At 45.9% G+C, this 22,885-nt stretch overlaps 1 protein-coding gene across 6 annotated transcripts in view; it reads right to left on the bottom strand.

The window, feature by feature from the left end:
• DUSP22 (dual specificity phosphatase 22) overlaps positions 1–22,885 on the bottom strand; it is an 85,385-nt gene that overhangs the window by 36,824 nt on the left and 25,676 nt on the right. For all 6 annotated transcript variants that reach the window (XM_076010420.1, XM_012768505.3, XM_012768504.3 and 3 more), the window contains one exon: positions 4,327–4,376. In XM_076010420.1, the coding sequence (XP_075866535.1) occupies positions 4,327–4,376 (50 nt within the window). The remainder of the gene's footprint in view (positions 1–4,326; positions 4,377–22,885) is intronic.

Genomic DNA, 22,885 nt, shown 5'->3' with positions numbered 1-22,885 from the left:
AAATGTAAATGAGAGAAAAAGAAAGCTGGAAGTATAAAAGATATCAGCTAAATTAAGGAAAACATAGGCACAAAGCTGGAGGAGGAGGAAGAGGAGGGGGAGGAAGGGAAGGATAGGAGGGGGAGCAGAAGAAGAGATAATTATTTGCTTCATGATTTCTAACTACAAAATGCCAATTTAACAAATAATAAAATGAGTGAATACAAGTTAATATATACTTCTAACCATTTGCTCTCATTAATACTCCTTAACTGAGTAGACAGAATATATTTTCAGAAATGCTTAGTGCTGATGTAAAACACTTTCACTTATATCATCTCCCCTAATACGGCAGAAATCCTGTGAGACAGGCACTTTACAGATGAGAGCAGTTAAAATGACTTGCCTAAGAAAAGCCCCCAGAGAAGGCAAAAGCAAGCAAATATCTTTAAACCCCTTAATTCACTAACCCACCCCAGTTGGCCACTTGGGGAACATGCAGTGTGTGCATTTGATACAAACTCTAGGATGCTTCTAATTATGACAGACTCATGCAAAACACCACACCGGGGCTGTGGGGTTATTACAACTCTGAGAACTTGAACTTTTACATTTCCTGACTCGGCAAGGCTAGGTGGCTAGGGGAACCAGCTGAAATTCTAAAGTGTTAATGTTATCTCAAGCCAGGTTTCTGCATTTTAAATTCCTGGAAGATCAGAGGGGAGATTTAAAAGGATTAAGGCCAAGACAGAAAATTGACCTTTCTGAGCAGTTTATAGCAACTGAATGGAAACTGACAACAGTCGGCCACAAAGGCCACAGACCTCTAAGCATAATTAGCCAGAATTCCTCTTGGTGCCGGGATTTGCAGGGAAAGATTTAAGATATAAAGTGTTAAAGTATATTCCAACTTGAAACTCATTTTAAAAATCTGTACCTAAGCTTAAAACAATAAGCAATACAGTTTTCTAGACTTTATTCTGTCACTGAATAGAGAAACTCCTATGGTATAAGGAATTAAACGTGGCTAAACAGCTACTATTTCTAATTGTTTGGGTTACCTAGAGCACATTTTCCAAGCGATGAACATGATTTCTCTTGCTTTTGTTAACCAGATTATTGAAAATATTTGTCTCCACTTTGGCTGACGATACAGAAAGCAAAAGTTCATTGTCAGCACCTAATATTTGGTGAGTAACAAACACAGGCTACCCCAAGAGAGGTGGGTGTTCTGTCTGCCAATTTTAGGTGAATCATTTGATTATACCACAAAAGCATGCTCACCATGGAACACTTGCAACAAATAAAGAGAAACTCAAGCTATTTCATAGCCTGTCTCTCAATAAACTGAGTGCACTTAACGTTCCAAAGTCAATTCCATGATCTTCATGTAACTTCAGTACAACAAGAAATATTTATGGAGTCATGTACATCTGTGTGCCAGAAGCATTACTTATGCATAAGCCTTGTTATTACTAATAGAGAAAAACAGAAATTTCCCCAAAGAATCACACAGTGCCTATGAACATGACTCCCAACAGTAAAGTGCCCACCTTTTCCACCTTTGATGAGCTTTGGTCTTGACTTCCTTTTCCAGCTGAAACAGAAGTCTTAACCACTGTAGGACTCCACTGGAAACAGCAGCAAGAGCACATTCTCCGCACATTAGCCCCAAATACAGTGCTGCCACAACTACCTAACCTTATCTGTCCCCACCCCACACTGTCATCCAGGTACAAGGAAAAGGTTAAAAAGGCAAACCACAAACTAAACAGGACCTCTTTATGTATTTGGGACAGGAGAGAACTAGTTAAAATTTTTGAGCTAGTCCTCCAGCCCCAGAGGTAAACTGGCTTTCACAGAGATTTTAATTGACCCATGAGATGCTGGAACTCAGAAAAAAAGCTGTCTTATGTCTGTTTCCCTTGTCCTTCCAAGCAAGCATATCTCCCAAGTAACTAAAGTAGGTTCCTGGCACCAAAACTTGTTATTTCAAATCCCTTTTCTGTAACTGTCTAGATACATTAATATACTTTGAGTAGAGTAAAACTAGACTCATTTTTGAAAGTGCCTAGAGTTCACAGAGAACACCCTCACATGTATGATCTTGCCTCTGAAAATCCCAAAGACAGGCATTTATTTTTGGATAAGAGAACTGAGGCATAGATGGCTTAAAATGATTTGCCCAAGGATGGAACTTATTTTAAATTTGAGATTTTCTCACATCCAGGTCTACTGTTTACTTGTCTACAGCAGAGGATCACTCAAGACCTAAGTAATTGCCACAGACATCAAAGACAGTGTTTGGCTCCCAGCAAAGCTGCGGAGTCCTGGGGCAGCTTCAGGACAGGTAGCCATCGGCCCTGACAGCAGAGGCCCAGAACGGGTTGCTACTTGATTTTTCTAAAGAAGATACAAATCACCAATCACATACTGACAAGCTCAACAGCACATTAGAATCCTGGTTTGAGATAAGAGCAAAGCACCAATCTAAAAATAGCCACCAAAACATGGGCAGAAGATTGCTGCGGTCTTCAAAGAAAGGCAGTGGCTCACTTCCTTCCGCACACACCATGCCCTTCCAACCACTTCTGTTTCTTGACACGACTAGTAACCAAGGAAGTTCTCTAATGTTGCTTCTCCTTCCAGGCCTAGGGTACTACTTTGTTTTCCTAGTAAAATCCCTCCTCCATTATCCTCAATCTTCAGGGTTCACCTTTCTGTGAAATAGCAAGAGACTGTGCGGAAACCCAGCCCCTGTGTGGAAACCCTCACCCACATCAATCCCTCTGACTCTAGCCCTGTTTTTTCTCAAACAGGTAGCTCTCACAAAATTATTGTTCAACCCATGATTCCTTTGCTCTACGGCAGTGAAAACTCAAGGTTGGCTGATGGCTGGTGTTGGATGACTCTCAGAGGGGCCAGACGCCCAAGGCTCTGAACATCAGGGAGCGCAGCCTGTGCTCTCGCCATGGCCAGGATCCCTGTGCCCTCGCCTGGGGGCACGGAGGAGGAATCCTGAGGAGGCTGCAGGCTCCCAAGTTCACGAACGCCATCATAGCTCGCAACTTCCCTGATGAAATGCAATAATTGTAACTCTAGGAGGGCAGCTGTCCCTCCCACCTCAAGTACACAGCACAGGCCAGCCTGAGAGTCAGAGGACAGACCTGGCGGGATGACCGCGTGGCTAAGCGCTCCACTTCCGCCCGGCCCTTCAGCCTGCCAGGTCAAATCCGTGCTTCAGCAAAACTACAGCTACGCCATGCCATGGTATTTCTGGTCCCTTCTGGACAGCAGGAGTGAGTGTGAAGCCGTCACTGCCCTGAGTCTCCAGAGCCCTGCCCCAGCCTGCCCGAGCCAGTCCCGTCCATCTCCCCGCAGCTGCAGCGACCCGAAAGGGAAACGGTCGCGAGTCTCTCTGCATCAGTGCGAACAGAGCTCGGTGACACTGAAGATGCGTTCGGCTGTGAAGAAGCCGAGGACCGGACTTTCCTAAACCAGAAAGATCTAGTCCCTTGGCTCAGACGGGCTTCAGAAGCAAGCTGTCCCAGATGCAGCCACCAGCCCTGTGGCCAGCGGGTACCTGAAATGCAGCTGCTATGAACTGAGATGTGCCGTGAGTGTAAAAAAGCAAACCAGATTTCTGAAACTTTGTATAGAAAAAAAAGGATGCAAAATACCTCATTGTTTTATATTGAATTCATACGGAAATGATAATGTTTTAGATATATTGGATTAAGTAAAATATATAAATAGAATTAATGTTTCCTGTTTCTTTTTGCTTTTTAAAATGTGGCACCTAGAAAATTTTAAATTACTTGCATTTGTGGCTCACACTCTATTTCCATCAGACAGCTCTGCTTTAGACAAAATCCAACCCTTAAGGACTTGCTTCTAGAGAAAAGATGAGCATGCTAAAGGTTTGGTTTAAGTCATCCTTTCTAAAGTCAGGCCCTCCTGTGGACATCTCATCAGTCAGGCTGCACCAGGCAACAAGGTGCCCAGCGGCAGCTCGGAGCTGGCGTGGCCAGTGCTGGCCTCTGCAGGCGCATGTTCTCCCTGGGGAGACATCAACCCTTTACTTCTCTGACTTTACTTATTGGACTTACTTGACTAAAATCCCTCCTCTGCCATCCTCAATCTTCAGGGTTCACCTTTCTGTGAAATAGCAAGAGTTTGTGTGGCTCCCCTGGGGAGCCCACAGCAGCCCTGACCTCTCACCTCTCCCCACTCTTTCCTGATTTACCACCTCACCCTCACCCACATCGATCCAGTGAATACTGTCGTGTATTCATTTTTACTATCCCCAAATTATACAAAAAAACAAAACAAAAAAAAACAACTTACAGGTTTTGAGATGGTGAATCTGCTGCCGGAATGCACAGGTATTTAACTCCCTGTGGAATGATAAAACAAATAAACAAAATTAAGAAGATGATACTCAGTGGAGAAAAGTACTTAAAGGAACTATTTACTCAGGTCAAAAAATAAAAAATAAAAAGGAGAAGTGTTCCACTCATTTTTTGTTGCCAAGGAACAGGGGAAAAACTCTTTAATTAAGGTTCCTGGTTATTTTCTGTCACCATACATACAAATATTCATGCTTTAGTTTGCAAATAGTTTTTAGGTTTAGAAAAAATTCAAAGAGTATATCAAAAAAGTGAAAGAGTTGTATACTTTTCAGTAAGTGTCAACAAGTTTCAAAACTATCATCTCAGATGTTTGCTTATGTACTTCAAATTTGTTATATATTTCATTTAGGACCCAGAATGTTCAAATAGGAAGCTCTGTTAGTGTAAAAATCTTAACCTAATGTCTGAAAACTATAATGTCATGTTCTAGCTTTCTATTTCAATTTTAGTATCATGACCTCTACAATTTTACCGACACACCAATAGGTGCTTTATACCCTAGAAACGATCTGTTTTATCTTGATTGCTTTTTAGAATGGTAAAACATTTTTTCTTAAAACATTGGCCCAATTTGAAAAAAATGATCTCATATAGTCCTCTACAAAATGCTAAAAACAGTTTACGTAAATCCATACTGCAAAAATCATGCTAAATTTGAGTTTTATCAAAAACCTGGTTGCTTCTTTTTCAGAAAGATTGAAAACATAGTTAAAATGGTCTTGAATGTTAAGTAAAAATATAAAATATAAAAATTTAATATTTTCTTTGAAAGAGAACATGACTTTATAAAGAATTAGATGAACCATTTTTAAACCTTCTTCTCTTAATTGTCTAATCTCACAGAATCTTGCCACCATGTCATGGATAATTAGGGAGGAAGGGCACATCAGAAGCTAGAAAAATAAAGGACCTAGAAGAATGAAAGTTCAGATAAGTAGAATAGTGATATGGATGTAATCCCTCAGAAGATAAAGTTACAAAACAACATGTCTTTTAGAATTATTCAAAAATTTTTTTGCAATTTTTTATTAAACTTTCACTGTTAACTCCTATCATTAAGAATTTTTGTGCTATATTTGCTAATACAGTCTTGTGAGGAACATCTAAATCTGTGGCTGCCCCAAATCCTTCCACAACTTATGCACATTCTGATAGTTCCTCACATTGTGAATCTCACTTTTCCAGTGCAGAAGCTACACAACACTCCATTCCCCAGTCTCCCTTGCTGTTAGGGTACAGGTTAAGGAAGAGATAGGTGGGCAGAGCAGGAGTTTGTTGCTGGGATGGGGGAGGGTGCAGAGCCCATGTGCCCTGGAGGGGCGATGGGGAGCTGGATCCGAGCAGAGCCCACAGCAGAGCTTGTTGGACCAGCTGTGTTATGTGGTGTCATGTGGCTCATTCCCAGAACTTCAGCCTAAAGCCTATTTCTCCATCTCCTCTGAGGAAACCAGAAGTGTTCAACAAACTCTTAATAAACCCCTTGCTGCTGAAACTGGCCCACAGTGGGAACTGTCATCTGCAACTGAGACCTCCCTTTCCCTGCTCCCACAACTACAAGAGGCCAGAAAAAAACATTTTTTTTCCTGCACAGTTTGTGTGCATTTTGTTTAATCGTTACATCTTCCAATAAAGGCTCCTCTGGATCCTGAAGGAGAGTTTGACCACTGGTGGTGTCCACATGGGAACATTTCCCTTCAGACCACACAGGTTTTGACCCAGGGGTTAGCTTTAAGCATCCGCTGGTGGAACAGAGTAAAGAGCAGATTCTCCCTCATTCTACTTTCACTTCGTCACCCCCAGCCTCCTCTGTCTCTGTCCTCATTTCTCCTACACTCGGCGGGCTGTGCTCTGCTGGGAATACTAAGCAGTTGTCTGAAATTCCAGAGCACCTCCAAACCCAGAGAGGTATTATAGCCGTGATATAAACGGCAAGAAACCTGAAAAAGAGATGCTATTATAGAAAAAAAAAGTCATTTCACTTCTTCCCTGCATGCAGGCCCACCACTGTGCTGTGTGGACACCTGCACTGACATGTCCCACAGCCACCACTGACATGACTCAGGCACTTCTTTTCATCTACTCCTAAGTGACAGCTGCAGCAGATCAGGCCAGAAGGTTGTGAAGTCCTTTCCTCCCACATCCTTCCTCCACCCTCCTCTTAGACTGGCGATTCCAAAAGGACCAGAAGGATTCTCAAGTTCCCACCTTCCCTTCTCTTGCCACCTTCGGTCTCGGCTGCACCCAAAGCAAGCAAGGGTACTGAAGGGGATCCCTCTAAGACAGGGTGAAATGTCACAAATGTTGACTGACAGCCACTTTATTCTAGAGGAATCTAAAATCACCCCAGTCCATATATTGGGAGGAAAGAACAAAAAATGAACAGGAAGAGAACAGACAGAGAGGGTGGGTTAAATAGCTCCTTGTTTATTAAGAGCATTCACCGTCAAGATCAACTGCAGTGTGCCTGGAAGCACTGTGCTTCCTTCAGGCAGTCCCTGGATGAAGTCACGTTCCCTTTTGTGGTGCCTGATGCACGAGAGGAAAAGAGGTCATCCTCACAGGGCAGGGGCACCTTGTCAGGTGAGCTGGACAAGATGGTGCCCCTGGAAAGATGGTGAAGGGTGTCTCTTCCTCTGCAAGCCACAGAGGATGAAGAGGCAACTCTTGGCCACACTAGGCCCCACCCTCACACACTAACACGTGGCAGCTATTAATACATTCTATCTGTGAAACTCCTAAAGGGGAACAGAGTGGCTCCCAACCACAAGTTTGGGACCCCCTGCTGCTAAGGAAGGACAGAAAATATAAAACATAAGACACCCATCCCTTATCCTGGTGTAAAGCACCCATCCCCTATCCTGGCGACCAGGGACATGCAAGCAAAGCCTCGGGCCACGCCACACAAAGGGCACGCTGCTCGCACACACTCCAGGACATCAGCCTCCCTCCTGCCCACTGGAACCAGAGGCAGCTAAGACCCAGTCCCTGTGATCTACAATAAGAAGTATGCAAATTCAGTCAAGAAAGGAATCAAAACTGTCGAAAAGGTTCAGCTGCTGGCTGCCCAAGAACACCCATTCATCTTGGCTTAGTCATTAACAAAGCATGAAAGTATCCCGTGTGGAGACCACAGACCATAGAACTGGAGCTACCTGAAAAAGGCTTCGGATGCCTACACACGTGTACAATTCGCGACAGTTGGTTACTAATTCAGAAAGCAGCATGAGTGCTCCAGTAGCACAAGAAAGCTGGGCCAACTTAAAATTGCCCTAGTACTAACAAACTGAGTTCTGCAAAAGTGTTTTAATGTGATGTGGAACAGGTGTTTCATGTAACAGTGGCCCTAAACAAAGGACCACTCTCTGGTGTCGAGGTTTGTAGAGACAGAGATAAGCAATAGGATGTGTTTAGCTAAATTACAAAAACAACAGTGAACTCAGAGGTTAAAAAAAGCTTATAAAAATTGTAGAATAATCTGAAAAATTCATAAGTAATAAAAATAGCAGCAATGTCTCCATCAGTATAGTATTTGCTACATGGCATTGACTCCTTCATACTACTTCTAATATTTAAAAAAAATAAAATTGGTTATCTTCTCCTTTGAAATAAAATTTTCACTAAATAAATAAAAATTCAGCACTTTCCATTGGTGGAAAGCCAATTAACATTTGTTAATTATTTAGTAGCCCCCGAAGTTCTACAGGGCAACTAAATGTCAAGTCACAGTGTTTCAATCTAGAGCACTTGTTTTGTTTTGCACTGAAATACAAAAATAAGCTCAACGAAGGGCAAGAGCTCTGTCTATGTTTTAAGACCAGCATGGCATCGTGAGTGGCCTACCATGTCTGGGGACTGGCACCCACACAGATGACAACGTGCCGGAGGGAGGGCAAAGGGGGAGAATTGAGAAAAAGTCCCTATGTGGAGGCCCACATCGAGCTGCACATTCACGGAACCAAGCAGCATGTCAATTAGTAAGTGATACGGTGTAAACATTAGGAAAATACAGGAAAGAAGCAAAAGAGTTAAAAAGGACCTGCCAGGGAGAGCTTTCTGGTGCAGCTTTTGTGTTCACGTTTCGAAAGAAACAAGAGCCGTCACTGGGTACAGGACAGCAGGAGTGGTCCAGACGCTCTTCTTGGCAGAAGGTTCGAGCTGCCTCAATACCTTCTCAAAAGTTCTAACATCTTTTCAGTTTTCTGTTTCAGCAAGTATAGTAACCACCAAAAGTAAAGTTTTTGTCTTTCTTTGGGCCTGAAACTAAAGATCACATTTAAAACAATACATAGGCAGGTTCTTGAAAAGCAGGGCCAAGATTCTGATTTCAAGACTAGGAAAAGAGATCAAACTCTCGCTTGTTTCAAGTATGATTTCTAACATTCACTATGCCTTTCTTTCTGAAACACCATAAGAGTCTTCTGAAGAACGTAGCTGACATCCCACAAGGAAAGATCAAGCTCTGCAGAAGCCACTGTCTCTCTCCCAGGAGAGCTAACAAAAACCAGTTATAGGATATAACTGGGTCCCTGCAGGCGCCTGTTCAAAACACAAGGAGGAGGAGAGTTCCTAAGGGGACAGGATCAGGAAATCCACACAGTGGAAAAGTTGTTTCAGCTGCTAATAAAAATGTCACAATCACAAACCTCGGTTTCTCATCTTAGCCCACACAGCACCAGCGACAGCGTGTGGCCCAGGAGGACCATCCTGCTGAGACGGCATGGTGTCTCTGACCAGCAGTCTGGAGGGCGCCCTCGTGCCCTGCTGGGCAGCCTCTCGGCACACACTCCCCCGTGAGTGCTGCTCGCCGCCACTCACTCGCAAGTGCAGTGAAACAAGCCAGTCACCTCATCAAGAGCTAATTTTATCACATTCCTTAAAAAAAAACAAAAAAAACCTGACCCCCCCCCCAAATATAATAAAGTTTCAAACAAAATTTATATTTGGACTGCCCCTCACCTGATCAGAAGCAAGACCACAGCTTATAACATTGTTACAAGACACACACAGCAAAAGCCTCCCCCACTGGAGACAACCGCTCTACACTTTTTTTTAAATTATGGTAAAACACACATAAAATTTACTGTCTTAACTATTTTTAGGTGTGCAGTTCAATGGCATGAAGTTCATTCACAATGTTGTGCAGCCATCACCACTATCTGTCTGCAGAACCTGCCCATCTTCCCAACCTGAGACTCTGTCCCCATTAGACACACCTCCCTATCCCCCCACGTCCAGCCCTGGCAACCACCATTCTCCTTTCTGTCTTTAGGAATCTAATTTCTGCACTTATATATATACCTAAAGGCAAGTAAACTTTTAAAAAATTAGTCTGGCCACACTCTTGAAGGCGGCAGACTCAAGAAATGGCCATCGCTGCCGTGGAGCTGCTTTCAGACGTGTGCTCACGCCTACACGGCCCAGTCTCCCCGCCACAGCCGCTCTGCAGCATGTCTCTACCCCAGAGGGAGCATATGGACATTTCCACCTCGTTTATGTGTGTGGAAGCCAAACTCAGTGCCCAGCACATGCATTTTGATTATTCCTCAATTAAGAATTTTCACAGCCCATAACATTTGTAGAAATTATATAATGTTAAAGGGAAAAAGTAGAATTCAAAATCACGTCCCTAGAAAGATCACAGCTTGAAAAGCTGGGTCATATTCATGGCCATGTTTGTCTTCAGTTCCAGGGGAACTGGGAACACTTATGTCTGTCCCTGGACTAAGAACTGGAAGCCAGCATTAAAAATAAAAATAGATGAGCTCTATAAGGCACAGCTCTTGGCCACCTTTCTTCCTTATTGTTTGTACCATAGCAACAACCTCAATGAAATTACAATCGAAATCCATCGCAAAAGATAAAAATGGTCCTTTAGTTAAGGCTAAGTCATGGTTTTAAGAACAGGTTCTAAACTGAAGATGTATTTTCTTAAAGCACCCACTTGCCCCTGATTCTTCCTGCATGAGCTAAATTTAGGAAACATTACTACAAATAACTTCCAAGAACGGCTGTGGTACTAGATGGGGTGGGGGGCAGGTGGGAAGGTCCGAGTGGAGAGACAAGATTTAGCCTTTGGTTCGACTTTGTGAGACACAGATGCAAATGAGAACCCTTGACACCTGTTGGCTTCTTTCAGGTTAGTCAAAAAATGACATACATTTGACTCGTCAGATCAACAGATGAGGACTCGAATGCTTATTTTTGTTCAAGGTACTGCAGTGCAAGGCTGAAGTGGGTACAGTCAGAACATCGGGTTTCCTCAAGCCAGCACGGGTGGGTATGGGAAGGCAGCCGGGGATGTTCGCTCGGCTCCGTCTCACCACTGAAAGCCCTCCTGGGTGCTTTCGGTTCAGCTGGAGGACTCGCTGATGTACACACCGTGACTCATGAAAATGGGCCAGTTTCAGCTGTGGCTCCATGTCATTCTGTGGCATTTCTTAATAAAAATTAATGGTGGACAATCAATCACACCCAAAGACTGCCATGATGAAAGATGCTGCTTAGAAGTCACCAGGAGAACTCAGCAGTAAATATTTCAAGAGTATTCTCTGTATACATCATGTGTCCCAGTTGCTAAAAAATGTTCAGTCACTCCTCCCTGTCTGCAAAATAAAGAAGACCGATCTGCAAAGTCCTTCAACACCTGTCCATGCCCTTGCTGCCCTCCCCCATGCATCTCCCTGCTACCACCCCAGCTCACCTAACTCTGGGGAGCCTGGGTGCTGGTGGGTCTCCCCAGATGTCCTGAGTGTCCCCACCTCCCCTGTCCCCGCCAAGTTCCTAGGGTCTTCTCTCTGGAATAGCCTTAGGGCTCCTCCTCGTCAACCCCTGCCCCAATGTGACCCACGAGGCTCCCCAGAGGGCCTTCCCACCCCTCCTGGGCCTCCCCCCTCAACAGACTCCAGCTGAACTCCCCATAAGCCCTTCAGTTCCTTGCTCACCAGGTGCTGTGGTAGCTGCCTTTCCATCAGTGTCCCAGGACCTCTCTCCGTGAAGATCACCAGTACAGGGCTGCTACGTCAAGGGAGGCATGCACGAGGAGGGAGATGCATTTCTAGAATTTTAAACATATGGCCACCAACCCAGGGTGCTCCCAGGCTGGCTGAGGCACCCACAGTTGGCTCTGGAGTCACCATCCAGTGCAGGCTGCCAGGATAAGTGGCTGTGCCAGGCCTGCACCTCCACCTTCTCTTACTACGCAGCCTGGTGGGCTCAGCAGTGCATGGTGAGCAGACTTGCCGACAAGGGAGAATTCTAACAGGTGAAGACAAGGCAAAGATGCCCGGGCATCTTCAGGGCTACATTAAAACGAGGGCTACATGGCCCGAGCTTCAGACCTGGCCCAGCCTGCTGAAGGCACTGAGACCCCTCCCAGCAATGCACCTGCTGCCTTGGGGTAAAGCTCAGTCTGGGCGAACTGGGCCCCGTGTTTACAGGGCATAGCTAGCCCCCCTCCACTTATGTATTGTCTGCGGCTCCTCACAGTGGAGGGTAGGGGTAGGGGTCCGCTGCAACAGGACCACCAAGGCCCCAAAGACTTACTTTCTGGGCCTTGACAGATAAGTTGTGCCAAGCCCTGGTCTAGATAGTCCCATTCCACAGAGTCATTTTGACTGGAAGTTCAAATGACTGGAAGTTCATTTTACATATCACATTTCTTCTACATTTAAATGATACCTGATAACAGCATATCACTCTCTTAGAATTACAACATTCTTAATCAGTAGTTGTGCTGAGTTTTCTTCCTTACTCCAATAGAGAGAGGGACAGAGGGATTTCTCTGGAATACAGGACTTTCATACACAAGGAAATTAGATGCAATATGTGAGAAACATGAAGTACAGTGCCAGGACACAGTAGATGCTCAATAAATGGCAGCGACAGGTTTGTCTGCAGTTGCTGTCCCTTGACAATGGTCCCACCTGCCAGGTTACCAGCCAATACAGTGTCACGCAGACCAGCTATGAATGCCCAGAGCAGATGACTCTCTGGGTCCAGAGGGAGAGAGCTGCCCCTCCACGAGCACACCTGTTGGGTCAGCACCCCCTGGGCAGGATGGGACGGCCTCCCTCCAACACAGCTCTATCGGGGAGGCACATAGCACTGCTCGACATTACTTGTGCCTCTTTTGCAGATGACTAACCCATGAGTTCGCAGGCTCCCTCACTTGCAATGGAATAATTTATCACCTGTGGGTGAGTTATGCGCTTTGTAGACTGCCACTTGTCTTCAGGCTTGGACATGACCTGCAGCCCTGAACAACCCCTTTCTAAAGAGCATGCATGAACCCTCTAGCCAAACTCCGAATGCTCCCTCTGGGATCAGACCCTGGAAACAGTTTGTTCTGAGAGTAAGGCAAACACTGACTCAGAGCAGGGTGCTGCCCTCCAGGGCTGGCCAGTCCTACATGGGCAAGGTTAAGGCTCACAACACACAAAGGCCGGACTTGGTGAGGGCCAGTCACGGGCCACAGGAGAACAGCCACGGGAGCTCAAGGCAGAAAGAAAACCCATGGGCTGGGCACATGGAGAGAGGTAAGGTGAACAAGGCAGCTCTTCTGTTTCTCAACAGGAGGAGGAACATCCTCTATGATGTGGGTAAATGTGAATAATTAGTGAATGTATTACCTTTCTGTGCTCTATAGCACTGCCTGATGTTCACACGCAGCAGGTGCGGGCAAGTGTGCTCCCAGCTCTGCCTAAGGACCAGCAGGATGGTGTTCTAGGCCCTTCCCTTGACAGGCAGCACTTCACCAGTCCCTCCCCCATGCCTGCCATTGCTAGCTATCTGATGAGCTATTTTTATTTGACAGCTGCATCCTCTCACACCGTGGCACAGAAGGAAGCCCCAGGTCATCTTGGTCAGAGCCCACGTGGGGAAGCACAGGACAGAGAGAGCCCCAGCCACCCAGGAGGCCAGAGTACCCCCACTGGGATCACCAGGAAGGCCAGATGACTGGTCAAAGCTATTTAGCTGCAAAGCTGCCACCAATGTGGGAGCAGCTGGAGAGGTTTACAATCAGAAAAGGCAGGAAACCTCAGTTTAAAGGAACAGTGAAAACCAAGAAACCAAAAAACCCCAAAAAACCAAAACGCACTTGGCAATGTTATTCTTTTGTTAGCCATGAGATTTCTTCTTTCTTTAGGGCACAGGGTAGAGCCATTCCATAATGTGGTTTAAAGGGACAGTCATTTAGAGTAGATTGGAAAGTGCCTTCTCCTTGACACCCTGGGGCTGGTCTCCCGGAACAAAGTATTTTATGAAACAGATCGGTTCCATGTGCCCCTGTTCTGCCACTGCAATGCTCTGCTCCTCCAGCATTACATCAGCCTGACATGATATGATCTGTGAAATACTCTGATTGGGAACAGTTTCCAAGAGCAGGAGTCTCAAGCCAAGGTCTGGGCTCAGCTGTTTGTCGGAGATGCCTTGGCCCGGAATTACAAAGGACAGGGAAGCCTGTCCCTTTGTGGCTATTCTGAGACAGTATAGGGACAACCCATTGGCTGCTTCCCACAGGTCCTCCCCTCACTCTGGCAGTGGCCATGGCTCTCACCGAGGGTGCCGGGTGCCCTATCCATTATTCCCTTTTAGTTGGGAAAATACCTGAGAAGCAAAAGTTGGACCTCAGGAGAGAGAGGCTCTAACTCGGATTTCACACCCACCTGCTTCCCTCCCATGGCTCAGCGCTGGAAGCCACCTACCGTGTGGCCAGCCTGAACTTTCACCAGGCATTTCATTCGCTTTCCTATCAGAAAAGGTGGCAAAGCAAGGGGTAGCTAAATATGCCCCTGCTCAGCGACGAATGTTCAAACTTGACATTTGTACTAGTTGTGGTGGTAACTGAAAGGAGAGAAGTCATCTCTCGGATCAAACCCAGGGTGTGACAACTACCCTTCACCCCAACACACACAGATCTCCAAAACATCCCAGGGAGTTCTATAAAACAGAGACCGGAGCACAGTTTAAAAAGCAGAGCCTGTCCACTTAGCCTACACCAAGGTGATGAAACTAGCTAGATGCTATTGCTTCACTCTCAGAATTTTAAAATAAGGTCAGATGACTTCCCTTGCAGGTGTGGGCAGACACAAGGTCCACCTGCATCGCCTACCAGGCAATGAATTACTAAGAGCACCTGAAAACAACAGATTTGCTTAAACCAGTCTTTAGTAAACCAGCCTACATTTAAATAATTATTTTTTTTATGGTTAAAAACAACAGCGGTGCCCACAAGAGCCTTTTAATCCTGCTTTGGCTCTTAACCAACCGACCACCCATTCCCATTCAAATTTCTGACTGCAGACTCCAAGGCCTTGTACCCAAGCAGCTGGTAGCCCACGGGATGCCCTTGGTGTAGACATCCTCACTCATCACCACCATGACTCTCGGGGTTTCTGCAACTCTGCCAGTCACACACGGTGTTGTCCTGACTAGAACCACAACCACGTTTTCCCTTTGCTAGACTGTCCTCAGACACTGTCTTCGGCTGTTCTCTCCAAACTTCCTTTTAAACTCCTTTGCAGACTTGCCCCCTTCTTAAAGCTTCCCAGATGAGCTTTTCATGTGGCCTACTCTCCCTTCCTAGCACGCACGGAGCCTAAAACAGGCCTGTGCACGAGGGTCTTCTGGGGCTGGGGTTGCTGACAAAGCAGCTGCAGATGCTCAGCGTGGGGTGGCGCAAAACACAGGCTCTCCATTAGGCCAGAGTGCCCAGGGACACCCCTGCAGGGAACCCAAACACCGTACTCAGAAGAGATGAGTCTAACTAGGACCCACACAAGGTGTGAACAGAAGTAACAAAGATGTGTCTGTCTCACAACACAGATGTGCTGACTGATGAGATCACCTGTTCACAGACTCTGAACATTGTAACTTCACACCATCTAAAAGCGGGGCTGTCATCCCCCATCCTCATCTGGTTACGCTGTCGTAGCATTTTCCTGCATGGTTTTATTTGACCCGACTGGCCTAGCCACATACACTGTGATGGCCAAGTCTTCATGTCCAGCCTAGACCTCTCCCCTGAGCCCTGGAGCTGTGCTCCTACCCACTCATGGGTGCTGCACGGGCATCTCAGCCAGGACTGCCCTCCTCCGCCCCTAGGGGGCTCACGTCCAGGCTGGCGCACAGTGGGTGCTTCCCAAACACTGAGCTGTGACCTCAGGCATCGCCAGCTCCTCCACCTGAGACATGACTGTCTTTCTACATTTTAAAGGTACTTCATCAGGTACCTACAAATCCATGGCTATTATAACTTCTTGACGAAGTGTTCCTTTTCCCATTTGTGTACTTTCCCTCTTTACATCAATTATTATTTTTTCTTTTGCTTTCAAGTCTACTTTCATCTGACCGAACTATTGCTATGCCATCTTTCTTTTGGGTCATGTTTACTAGAGAATCTTTTTCTATTTTTTCATTTTCAATGTTGCTGTGTCACTTTGTGGAAGATTTTCAGATCAAATCTGGGTCTTTCACTTCTAGAAAAAAATCCCACTGCCCGATGTCTCAGACCAAAACTTCATCATTTCTAACTTGGATTATGGCAAGAGCTTCCCAGAGTCTCCCATCTCCCTTACTCCATTCCATCCCAAGTCAACATCCAAGAAGAGAAATCTGAGTGTGTCACCTATTCTGTGCATTAATTTTCACTGAGTCTCTGCTTACACAAGATACGGCTCAGACTCCTCCGCCTGATAAACAAGACCTTTCGGAGTCTGCTCTGAGCCTGCATCTCCAGTCTGGCCACCTACAGACCTGCTCTGCTGAATCTTTAGCACATTCCAGGACACACCTTGCTGGACACTCCCTGGGCAGAATCTACCCCCAATTCCAACGTCTCTCCTTCCCATCACTGCCTAGGGAAACTCTCTTACCATTTAGGAGCACACTGAACTGTCGCCTCTTTGGTGAAGCCTTGCTGGAATGCCCTGGTGGGGTTAGCCATTTTCCCCCGGGTGCCCCCAGGCCCCTTGTCTATGATATGCATGTGCAACTCTGCACTGCTGTGAGGATTTATGTGCCTGACTCTCCTTAATGCTGGGCCCCATCTCACTTCTCTTTGTATTTGATCCCCAATCCCTGATATGAGGTAGGTGTTCAATAAATATTTGCTGAATCTGGAGGAAGAACTCCCAATTTAGCCAAAAGGAGAACTAAAGATGGCACCACCTTTACCCCCCAGTACTGACCACCCCCCTCTATTCTATAATCAGGTGGAATTCCTTTTGCATCTTCTAGGGCTTCAGGGCTCATTTCCTCCTTCCTGCCCTGCCCTGAAGAGCTGCTTCTGCTGAAAACGGGCACCCTTCCTCCCCACTATGAGGCTATTTCAACACCCCTCTCTTCCCAACATCTTCCCCAAACCTCCCAGCCTACAGGCCTGCGGACCTGGCATGGATGGACAGCGCCCTTACCATCTATGTCACGCCCTCGCACCCACAGGTAATTCAGCTGTGGTGTGTTTACACATGCTACACTTAGACCATGCACTACATGCTTCTTCCAAGACCTTGGTTTGGAGATCCTGGCAGATCTTGCCACATGCATATTCCCCACTGAGGACCAGGAGATGCAAACCAGGAAGCCCGCTCCAAGAACGGGTACTCAGCACACACGCACTTAGTACCTGATCACGCAGAACAGTCAGGAGATAAGATGAGATGCGGGCTTGGCAGGAACTGCTCTAGAAACTGGAGCTTGACATGAAGGAAAAACCTAGGAAGGGAGTTTTGTGAATGTCCTCAGTTACATGGGAGTTGGTCAGTGAGCACCAGCACCAGAGAGAAGGTCTGCAGCTAAAGTGTAAAGTGGAAGCCAGGCCAAAAGGAGGTTCATGCAGAGCTCTTTCATTTAGAGATTTAAACGACACTGTTTCCTCCCTAGAAGTGATTAAGGGCCAGAAAACCTCAAGTCCTTCTGGTCCATTCACCCCAGAACTCTCGGTTTAGAGCCCCATCTGCGAGGGCGTCTGCGGCAGAGCAATAGAAGGCAGAGAAGGGCGCGCTCTCGTGCACCTGACTGCCCACACACGAGGAACCTAGATATAGCTTAATTCGAGAAAGAGCGATTACTAGACAGTTTTCGATACCTACCATAATCATTTCTATTTGAGTCATATCTATTTAAATCTGGGGTTGGCTTCAAACAAATTTGCCTTAACACATGAAAGCTGCTGCAAGCCTTTGGTAGAAATTCTTGCATCAAAGACATTTTCCTAGAGAGGTGAAAAGAGTTGAGGTTCACTGGAAACAACCTTCAATCTGAAAACCAGTCTGGGTGAAACAATGACTTGTTTTCAAAGGCCCTAGACCTCATTAGCAACTTGATAGTTAAGGTGTTTCTGTGACACCAGTGAAATAACCGAAATCACCCACGCTGGACACAATGGCCAGTCCAACTAGGAAATCCTACCCAATGCTTCCAGTTTCATCCCAGGGCACCTGTGAATCCTAAGAAAAGAACTTCAGCTCATTCAATATACAATCAGTCAAGTAGAAGCAGAGCACACTGACACTGAAGATGAAGTCTATACCATTAGAGATGTGTTTTAGGCTATCTTCTCCCTCTGAGATGGTTAAAGGGAAGTGAACGACATACTTGCTTCGTATCTATTGACCATGGATGACAAGGATGTAGCATGTCTGATGTCACACGTCACTAAGAAAACCATGGAGACAGCACTACTGAACACAGAACTCCTTCCAGACAGGCCTGGACATTCAGATGCCACCTGCCTGTCACTGCCACAGACACCATGCACCCCCCTGCCTGCCTCCCCTCCCTCTCTCCATTCAAAGAGATGCTTCAGAGATATTTTCATTATAACAAATAAACTCAAGACACAAAAGAAAATAGGAGAAAAAGTAGAAATCATCCTTCCCATACCCTCCTCCAAACCTCATCCTCTTTTACATGGAATAACCATTCTTAGGAGCCAATGGTGAATGTCCCTGCTTGGATACACACGTCCAGAAATATGGATTTCCATACATGAGTTCACATATACAGAAATACTCATCTCCCTGCTTGGCTATGCAGGTCCAAAAATATGTATTTCCCTGCTTGAGTATGCATGTACAGAAATATGCAACTCTCTGCTTGGGTATGCATGTCCAGAAATACGCATCTCCCTGCTTGGGTACGCACGTTCAGAAATACGCATCTCCTTGCTTGGGTACGCACGTCCAGAAATACGCATCTCCCTGCTTGGGTATGCACAACAGAAATACGCATCTCCCTGCTTGGGTATGCACAACAGAAATACTCATCTCCCTGCTTGGGTACGCACATACAGAAATACTCATCTCCCTGCTTGGGTACTCACATAGAGAAATACGTATCTCTCTACTTGGGTACGCACTTACAGAAATATGCATCTCCCTGCTTGGGTACTCATGTACAGAAATACGCATCTCTGCTTGGGTACGCACATACAGAAATATGCATCTCTCTGCTTGGGTACGCGTGTCCAGAAACACACATCTCCCTGCTTGGCTATGCACGTCCAGGAATACGCATCTCCCTGCTTGGGTACACACGTCCAGAAATATGCATCTCCCTGCTTGGGTACGCATGTCCAGAAATACGCATCTCCTGCTTGGGTACGCACGTCCAGAAATACGCATCTCCCTGCTTGGGTACGCACGTCCAGAAATATGCATCTCCCTGCTTGGGTACGCATGTCCAGAAATACGCATCTCCTGCTTGGGTATGCATGTCCAGAAATACGCATCTCCTGCTTGGGTACGCACGTCCAGAAATACGCATCTCCCTGCTTGGGTACGCACGTCCAGAAATATGCATCTCCCTGCTTGGGTACGCACGTCCAGAAATATGCATCTCCCTGCTTGGGTATGCATGTCCAGAAATACGCATCTCCTGCTTGGGTACGCACGTCCAGAAATACGCATCTCCCTGCTTGGGTACGCACGTCCAGAAATATGCATCTCCCTGCTTGGGTACGCATGTCCAGAAATACGCATCTCCCTGCTTTGGTACACATGTATAGAAGTACACTGACAACTTTACATTCAACATAAATTATATTATGGGTATTATTCTACAACTTCTTTTTCTTAACAGTCAACTTTTCCCTATGAACACACAGAAATCTTCCACTTTTTTGGGGAACTACTAGCAAATATTCCTTCATGGATGAACCCTAACTGACCACAACCCTACTGCTGAATAATGGGTTGGCTCCAAGTTTCTGCCATTACAAAGAGAGCTGCCACAAACATCTGTATACCTCTACGTGTGTGAGATGTGTGGCTTTGGGTGTTTACCCTTCTTGTACTCAGAGAAGTGCGGCCCACAGCTTCTATGACTTGCAGGTCCTGAGAGCTGAGGCTTGATGTGGTCACCAGGCAGAGAGGCAGAACTGCAGGTGACACCCCATAGGTTGGCCTCGAGGACTGCCAGCAGAGGACAACAGGCAACGAGGCCCTCCCTTTACAAGCCAGAACACAAGTCCACACGCTTTGAATGTTCCCTCAGCTTCTCATGACTTGACTATAAGCTCCATGACACCTGAGACAACATCTCCACCAATTCTGTGTGCCTACCCTGGGCATGAAGCCTTGACTGTGGAAACCCTTAATTAATTGATTATTCACTATCTGTGTCTTGGATACATGGTCCTCCTTGTAGAATCAAGCTTTTAATGCTAACCAAGGGTAGCTGAAAGACCTTTGGAGATCAATGAGAAAGATACAGAAGCTGCACAGGGGATTCTTGGTTGCAATAACTTAGGGAGAGACGATTCTGAACTAGAGGCCGCAGCAGCTCTGTAGAACGGGACATCCACACACGCCCAGGCTTACTGACAAATGAAGGACCAAACAGCCCACAAAATTGAGGCTGAGTTGCACAAACCGGATCCTCTAGTTCCACAAATTACTTATGATTAATAAATCATTCTTGACATGGTTTTACTTTCAGAACCCCAATGAGCCACAAGTGACCAAAGACATAATTTCTCACTTTGGGATGTAGCTGAAAATGCACACAGCTCACCATTTATCTGCAGGTGTCTGCAGAGGGGCCTGTGCTCTGGACACAAATTGAATGTTGTGGGGACCAGAGAAGCCCCAGCATGGCCCTTGCCTGCCCAGGGCTTGCAGACCAGCTCAGGAGCCCAGCACAAGCTGGAAGACACATCACTAAGTGGAGGTTAAGTAGCACTCGACACACAGAGAAGTTGTCACAGAGCGTACATGATTCATGGCCCAACCAACAGTACGAACTACGGATCTATAGAAAAAGGAAAGAAGCCCTGAGCTTAGAGGGCCCTGGGAGTGTCTCTTTCAAAGGAGCCTGGCTGAGCTCTGAGGGAGGGGGCACTCAGGCAGGCAAGAGGCGGCGGGAAAAATGAAGAGAGAATAGAAGCATGCTTTCAAAAACTATAAATATCACTTACCACCTTGGTTCTGCTTTGCTCAACACTTGGGGAGCCAATGAAACTGCTGTTCAAAGGAAATGGGGATCCCCCAGCCTCAGGGCTACTCAGCCACGGGGCACAGACCCAGTGGGAAAGGGTGGACTGCCCAAGCTAGCCAGACATCTAGACTTGCTGAGGGTTTCCTCATTAGCAAGCAGGTAAATGGAGACAGCAGCATAGATATAGAGGTAACAGCAAATATCAGAAAAGAAGAAGTGGCCAACTACAAAGAAAACTAACAAAATTAAATTCTGGGTACTAACACATCAAAAAATATCTTTAATGTTGAAGGAAAAAGAAAACAGAATCACTAAGAATAAATGTCTGCCTATGAAAAAAAATCCTATTTTTATACATTTAAAAAAACTTAAATGGTTTAAACTGTAAAAGATACAAAAAGTAGAAAATATCTAAATATAAGCCAAGCTCTATCTTATAAAATCTACCTGGTATACTTACAATATCCTGATTTGTGTAAATTTTTTATTTAATTCTACAATATGCATCATTTAAAAACTAAAATTCTTTGTGTTAGCAGCCTAGTGAAGTCATGAGAATACTTTTTAAAACATTTTTGTTAATAGTGAAAAATAGTTTTGTTTCCTGCAGGTGCTCTGGTTAAATACAAAGAATGAAAATTGAAACAAACTCTGAAATTTTTACATTAGAAAGATAGAGCTTTGTTTCTTTTTTCAGGGGAAGGCCTCAGCACCTACAAACAGGATTTCTGATTTGAAAACCACCATCTTTGAGATAGGAGTTTTCACCACACCTCAAATCTGGAGCCATCAGTAGGTACTGAAGACATCTGCTGATACCCATACCCCGAAATAAGAAAACACTTTTAAGGAAATACAAGCAATTCCTCAACCAAGTTCTAAGCATGGAAACAAAGGAGATCTTGTTTCCCCCCTTAAACATTACAATTACAATTCTGGGCTTGCTTTCCATTTGAAAGTAACATATGTGACCATGATTTTTCCCCCTAAAACATAAGTATCATGTGCTTCAAAGTTTTGATACAAAAGTACAGTCCCAAAGGGTTATGTCTGGCAGGAAGACTGTGCCTCTGCAGTGAGAAGACCTCAGTGCCAGCCCTGGCTCTGCCACTTGCTGCAGGTGACATGAGAAAGTCACCCTGCTGGGTTATGCCCTGCAGGAGCCAGGATAATGCCACCTGCCTTGCTGGACTCAGAGTTCTTACGGGATCAAGGAGATCAAGGCGTGGAGTCCAGGCTGCACCAGAGGAAGCCACGTTCTTGTGCTGTCTACCAGCTTTCTGTCAGCTGAATGTCACAGACCAATGAATTCCTAGTCATAGCCACAGCCCCAGTCAAATGCCCTGTCACTGCAGATGCCTCCAGATTCTTGTTGCAAAAGAAGGATCTTGCTCTGTGGGCTTCCACAGACTCTGTTTCTACTTGGTTTGTCACCTGCCCTGAGCCACAGTTGTTTTCTCACTGTCGTGAATATTTATAAAGTAGCCATAATGCACATCTTGATTACATACCAAGGGCTCCACCAGGGATGAATGCTCTTCTGTTATCTACAGTACCTGTCCCAGGCCTGGCACAAAGTAGGAGCTCACAGAATGAATAAATTAGTAGCCACTTGTTTTCAAAGGGAAGAACCATCTGGAAGGCGGACAGGACACATGAAGAGGGCATTTGCGGCAAACAAAAACAAAAATCCTGCTAACTGGTGCTGGTATGTGGAAAGGCATTTCTTACACCACTAGTCAGAGTGCAGATGGTACCGCCCTTTCCAGAGCTGATCTGGTGAGACCCAGCAATACCGCTGAGGACATCAGAGCAATACTCCTGCTGGACGAGACTGAGGCACTGAGGCATGCTGGGAAGCACCTTTGGCCAGGGAGGGAAGACCCGGCTGCCCATCAGGCTACTCACACCAGCTGTGGGGTCCCGGGCAAGTAAGTCCCTGCATGTCTCCCAACTTCCGGGCCTTTGTCCATATGATGCTGGATCCCACGTAGCTGGGATTTCTACATCAGACAAAGAGCAGTAGGCACAGAGATGCAGTCACAGCTCTTCAGAAT

Source organism: Microcebus murinus, chromosome 15 (assembly GCF_040939455.1).
Source record: "Microcebus murinus isolate Inina chromosome 15, M.murinus_Inina_mat1.0, whole genome shotgun sequence".
NCBI lineage: Eukaryota > Metazoa > Chordata > Mammalia > Primates > Cheirogaleidae > Microcebus > Microcebus murinus.
Note: the sequence above shows the minus strand (reverse complement) of the source record. Positions and strands in the feature narration are given on the sequence as shown.